The following is a 6,209-nucleotide window of genomic DNA, read 5'->3' as shown; positions in this document are numbered from 1 at the left end:
GTTTTTTTTTTTTTTTTTTTTTTTTTTTTGGTCTCTCCTAGTGCCTCTCCTTGTGTGAATGCAGTTGAGAGTCTGGCGTGCCATCTGCATGGCGGTTGTGACTGCTGCTATAGAGACTATCTGCTTTTGCAACAGCCATGGCAGTTGCGGTGGCTATGGTGGACTACTTGCATGGAAATGGTGTTTTTGATGTGCCCTTTACCTAGATGCGGGAGCTTACCTAGTTGTGGCTGGATTCGGCTTCCCCCTCTGGTAAGCCATTTTAAAGGCTTTAGTTCCTAGTTTGAGTGAGATAGGGAGCCATTTGGGGGCTTTGGAGCTAAAGAGAGAGACATGATCAGACTTACCTTTTAAAAAGAGCACTGGCTGCTATGTGTAGACTAAGGGGAAGGCAAGGGGGACAGCTAGGAGACTGTTGCAGTAAATAAGGCAATGGTTTCTGGTGGCTTGGGTATTTGGCAGTGCAGGGGATAAGATGTGTCCTGGAATTATTTTGAATGTAGAGTTGAAGGTATTTGCTGATAGACTGGATATAGGATGTGAGGGAAAGACAGGAATTAAGGATGACTCCAAAGGTTTTATTAAGTTGAGAGTCAGCTGGAGGAGCAGATTTGGGAGGGGAAATTGGCAGTTTGCTTTTGCTCTCACCAAGTCTGAGATACTTATGAGACATAGAGAAATGTTGAGTGGGTGGTTGGATGTATGACTGACAATCAAGAGAGAGGTATAGGCTGGAGACGCAAATTTAAGAGCCGTCAGTGTATGGATGTTATTCAAAGCCATGAGAGCGAAGGAGTTCACCTAGGAAGTAAATGGAGATAGAGAAATCAGAAGACTAAGTAAGCTCCAGGACATTCCCAGGTTACAGACATCGGGGGAATGAGGAGGAACCAGTAAGGCAGGAGCAGAACCAAGAGAGGGATCCTAGAAGTCAATTGAAAAAGCATTTCAAGAAGGGAATCTTCAGCTGCCAAATGCTGCTGAGAAGAGGAGCAGCCACTGTGTGCAGGTGCTGTGCATACACAGATGAGCCAGAGTGGCCACCACATAGTAGGTGTTCATGTATTTTTTGGAAAGAAGAGATCCTTTCTTCAAACAACTCATAGTTAGGGGAGGAGCCAGCATGTGGGAGGGGCACCTAATCCAGCCAGGAAACTTATCTGGAAATATTTTTTGGAAAGAAGAGATCCTTTCTTCAAACAACTCACAGTTAGGGGAGGAGCCAGCATGTGGGAGGGGCACCTAATCCAGCCAGGAAACTTATCTGGAAAGGCTTTCTGGGAGGTGAGGCTTCCTCAGCTGAGCCTTCAGTGGCTGAGAAGAACTTCAATGGGTTTCTGTGCCCAGTCTTCTCTGTTCTGGATTTTTGGTTCCCTCCCTTCAGACTCTCCAGGAAGCAGCCATGCTTGAGAAATTGAGGAGGAAATACAGGGAAGAAGTGACCAAAGAATAGGGAGTGAGAAAAGACCTTGGAAAAAGAGAGAATGAGATCGCTATCTTTAAAAACAGTTTAAAATTCATTTCAAGTTTAGTTAATTCCACCTGGTTTGATGGAGTTTCCCTAAGGAAAATCTGTTGTAATACACATATGGCCACAAGAGGTCTCACTTTCCCTGAAATGCACTGGTTTAAAGGGAGAGACAAAAAGAGAACGCTCAACATGGGGCAGGTAAGGCCAGTGCCAAATTTGGCAAAGAATTTTGCTTAAACCTTTACAGAGCAGGATTACAGCAATTTGCCCAGCATGGCATTTAATCACAGAGGGTTCTGAACTCAGGCAGCTCACACTCTTGTAGCTTCCAGTTTGAAATATTCTTCCCTCTGCCCCTAATAGCAGAGCTAGAAAAAAACTTGATTCTCCAACAACCTTGGCAAGAAGTGGCAAAAGCAGAACTCTCTGCAGGTAGCGTTGAGGTGTTCTTAGAAGTGGATTGTGCAGGCAGGCTGTCAACCTGGCCAGGCGGTCAGACTACCCAGGTCTGCACTGCTCTCCATTGCTGGTCACCTCGGCAGACAGCCAGTGACAGTGAGCTCAAGAAGTTGGTGTTTCTGCCTGTTAGGGAAATGGAGACCCAGAAGGTTGGGGGCTGTGAACAGTGAAGGAACCAAGTCGTAAGATCTGGTAATCATCTGGGAAGAAAGGAGAGAACATTTCCTACCCATTTCAGAATTTCTGCAGTGACTTTAAGTGGCCTAAGTAAGTCATCATGGGATTTGGAAATATGTAGATAAGTTTGAAGTCAGATAATAGTGTAATATTCTTTCTTTTTTTTTTTTTTTAAAGATGACCGGTAAGGGGATCTTAACCCTTGACTTGGTGTTGTCAGCACCACGCTCTCCCAAGTGAGCTAACGGCCAGCCCTTGGAGTTACCATTTTTGAGATGGAGAAGGCTATGACAGGAGAGCAGATTTTAAATCAGGGGGTCTATGGAGCCCCTCACCCAAACTTGCCCAGAAAAGTATGTGTGAACATGTGTTTTTTTTTTTTTTTTAAAGATGACCGGTAAGGGGATCTTAACCCTTGACTTGGTGTTGTCAGCACCACGCTCTCCCAAGTGAGCTAACAGGCCATCCCTATATAGGGATCTGAACCCGTGGCTTTGGTGTTATCATCAGCACACTCTCCCAAGTGAGCCACGGGCCGGCCCCTAGTGTAATGTTCTTTAGTGCCTTCTGAGCTTGGTTTTTGGCGATTTCTCTCCACCCCTCCTCCCCCTGCCATCGCACACACATGCACATGTGCACACGCAAAGCTTCCTATTCGTGGTTGCTCCTACATTTCCCAGAATTACTCTGTACTCCTGTTAACCCTAGGCTCAGTTGGGATTTACAGTCATTAGCCCCAGCTACAGCTTCTTGTCATGGAGATTTATTTGTTCTTTCTACTGGAGTCTGGTGGGAACCTGAGTTCCCTGGAAGCCACCCAGGCCCTTCGCTGTTGACCTTGCTCCAAGAGCTTTCATTTTTTTTCTTTTTCTTTTTATTGAGTCATAATTGATTATACATATTTTTGGGATTCAATGTTGACATTTGTTGATCAAATCAATATTATTAGTATGTGTATTGCTACAAATTGTACTTATTTTTATGCCCCTTGTCCAATCTCTCCCTATCCCTTTCTCCTTCCCTCCTCCCACCATTGATAACCCTAGATTTCTTCTCTCCCTCTGAAAGAGTAATGGTTACTCTGTTGATTTGTTGCTTAGATGATCTGTCCAATGCTGAGAGGTGTGTTCAGGTCCCCCAGTATTACCATAGAGCAGATGCTTCTTCTGTCACTCTGGAATGGGCTTTGTGCAGAGGGACATCCTATTCTTTTCTTTGGTCTCTGCTGGTGACTCTCCTTGTGTTGATGCACTCCAGTGGCTGGTGGACCCTCTGCGTGGTGGTTGAGACATCTAACCACTTTTGAGGCAGCCGTGGTTACTGTGGTGGCTATGGTGGGCCACCCACATGGATGTGATGTTTTGATCATGCTCCTTGGTGCTGGTGGTATGCCTGAGTGTGGGTGGGGGGCTCCGGTCCCCTACTCCATGTGCCAGGTCCTCAGGTGGGGCCCCGAGATGCTGGTGGGGTGCCTGGGTGTGGGTGGGGGCCCAAGAGCTTTCTGAAGTCTGGCCTCACAGGCTCTTAGGACACTAGAGCATAAGAGAGCTTGGAAAGGAAATTTTTAAAAAAGGAATTCATGATCCTTGAGTATTTCTGAGAGGACCTCATTCCAGCACAACCCACAACCCAGTTTCTCCTTCAGAGGTGGTGTTCACCCCTTGGAGGAGAGAGAACAGGAGCACTGGTGCTTTTTGCACTGGTTCCCAGGGCTTCTGGGGTGGAGGGAATTTCGGGTTGTGCATGAGTGCTGGACTCAGATTTGCTGTATCTTCCAGACTCTGTTTCCAGAAACTCACCTCTCTTTTTGAGTTCCTTCCTCTGCTTTCAAAAGCAGAGGTGAAACTGTCCCCGTTCCTTTCTCTTTAGGTCACCCGATTCCTTGATGGGGTTGGCAGTGGTGCTGTGGCCCCAGGTCCTGTTAGGGCATGTGAGTGGTGGCGGGGCTGAGATTTGCCAACCTCTGCGCTCTGGGGGATTTTAAGTGTACCAGGACTGGGTGTTCTGCTAGTCTTCTTCTCCCCTCCCTTCCCTGACTCCTCTGTGCCCTCCCTGCCTGAAGATCCAGAGGACTCTGAGGGTGGGCGGGAGCTCTTACCCATAGGAAGAAAAGACACCAAGTTGCAGGGGCTGCCTACACTTAGTTCTTAGCTTCCCTCCTCATCTCTCCAGCCACTGCCTGGGTCTGCAGCAGGAGGCCAATTGGAAGCACCCCTCCCTCCACTTTGAAGGAGGCTGGGCTGGCCAGGGGGTTATTTTGGGAGCAGCTTCTGAGATCCAATGGCCTTGTTAGGGCAACACTGACCTTTCTGTCCCAGGAGGAGGGCAGGATTGGGGAAGGAGGCGGGGCAGCGGCGGGGAGATCGACAGCCCAGCACACCCACTGGGGTGGAGGAGAAGGGGGCCATCAGGCTGCAGGAATCCTGCCTCGGGCTGGGGCTGCCACTGAGGGGAATTTCCCCTCTTTGAAACAGCTGGGGACCCCTCCACCCCACCCCTTTCACTGTGCTTCTTAAAGGGACACTGTTTTTCCTTGAACTCCACGGAAGCCAGACTTGGGACGCTTCGTGGGGACTTTGAATCTTTCCTTACTGCTTCCTTCCCAACAGGAAGCCTTTCTCTGGCTGATGGAGTGGGGGCCTCCCAGGCATGGCACTAACCAGCCACCCCAGTGCTGACTTGGCTCCAGGGCTCTTTCCGCCTCTTCTGGCACCTTGTTTCCCCCCTCCTGGGGTGCGGTGGTGAGTCTGGGGGCCTAGCCCTGAGGGTGCCTGGAGAGTGTCGCTGGTGCCACCCGACGCCCCCTGCACCCAAGCTGGAGGACGGGCAGGTTGTTGGGGGCTATGATGAGATGAGTGGGGGCCGCTTTGACTTTGATGATGGTGGGGCATACTGTGGGGGCTGGGAGGGAGGGAAGGCCCATGGTCACGGACTGTGTACAGGCCCCAAGGGCCAGGGTGAATACTCAGGCTCCTGGAACTTTGGCTTTGAAGTGGCGGGTGTCTACACCTGGCCCAGTGGAAACACCTTCGAGGGATACTGGAGCCAGGGCAAGCGGCACGGGCTGGGCATAGAGACCAAGGGGCGCTGGCTATACAAGGGCGAGTGGACACATGGCTTCAAGGGACGCTATGGAACCCGGCAGAGCACCAGCAGCGGTGCCAAGTATGAGGGCACTTGGAACAATGGCCTGCAGGACGGCTATGGCACTGAGACCTATGCAGATGGAGGTGAGTCCAGCCCAGGGCCTGCAGAACTGGGGTGGGACCAGGGAGGGTGAGGAACACTGGCGGAGGGTGGGAAGGGTGAGGGGCAGTTGGCACAGAATCAGATGGGCTGCGATGTGATCGGCTGTGTGGCTTTGGACAAGCTGCTATACCTCTCTGAGCATCCATTTTTTTTGTCAGTAGAGGTGGGGCCGATAAAGGGGTTATTGAGAGGATTGGCAGGAGTGCTTCATACAAGACCTACCATATAATACACACAATAAAATGTAACTACTACTGTTTGCATACTAGGTATATTAACAGCCACGGAATATACCCTATTCCTATTCCCTCTACCCTATTCCCTATTCATAAAGTATATTTGTGGAATATATCTTGTGCCCTAGCAGAATTGGCATCTAGGTGCAACTTTGCCATGAAAATTATTTTCAGGCAATAGATCATGAGAAGTGTTCATTCATTCATCATCCATCCACCCATCCACCCATCCACCCACCCATCCATCCATCTACTATCCATCATGCATTCCTTCATTCAGTGCATATTTCTGTGTTACCTCCTATTTACCAGGCATTGTACAAAGGATTAGATATAAAGAGGAATAAGATACAGTCCCTGGCTTCAAAGATAGGCATGGAGACAATCAATTATACACAGATGTACAGAGTGCTGTGGCAGAAAAGAACAGTTAGACTTGAGGAGTTCAGGGAATGCTTCAGAGGCGGTGACGCCTGAGCTGGATCTCGGTGGGAAAATTGCATTTGTGGAGGTGGGAGTGTGGGACCGTCCAGGCAGAGAGAGGAGTGTGTGCAGAGCTCTGAAGCATAGGAGTAATCGGTGGGTTAAGTAAACAGAGAGTAGTTTTCTGTGGCAAA

General features: G+C 49.3%; 1 protein-coding gene across 1 annotated transcript; it reads left to right on the top strand.

Moving 5' to 3' along the window:
* Positions 1–4,088: 4,088 nt before the first annotated feature.
* JPH2 (junctophilin 2) lies at positions 4,089–5,383 on the top strand (the record flags this gene model as incomplete). The annotated part of the gene is made up of 1 exon (XM_008580779.1): positions 4,089–5,383. A coding segment is annotated over exon 1 (425 nt), but the record flags the coding sequence as incomplete, so codon positions are not given.
* Positions 5,384–6,209: the final 826 nt, after the last annotated feature.

This window comes from Galeopterus variegatus, unplaced genomic scaffold (assembly GCF_000696425.1).
Source record: "Galeopterus variegatus unplaced genomic scaffold, G_variegatus-3.0.2 Scaffold2157, whole genome shotgun sequence".
NCBI lineage: Eukaryota > Metazoa > Chordata > Mammalia > Dermoptera > Cynocephalidae > Galeopterus > Galeopterus variegatus.
The sequence above is the reverse complement of the archived record's forward strand: the minus strand, read 5'-3'. Positions and strand labels throughout refer to the sequence as shown.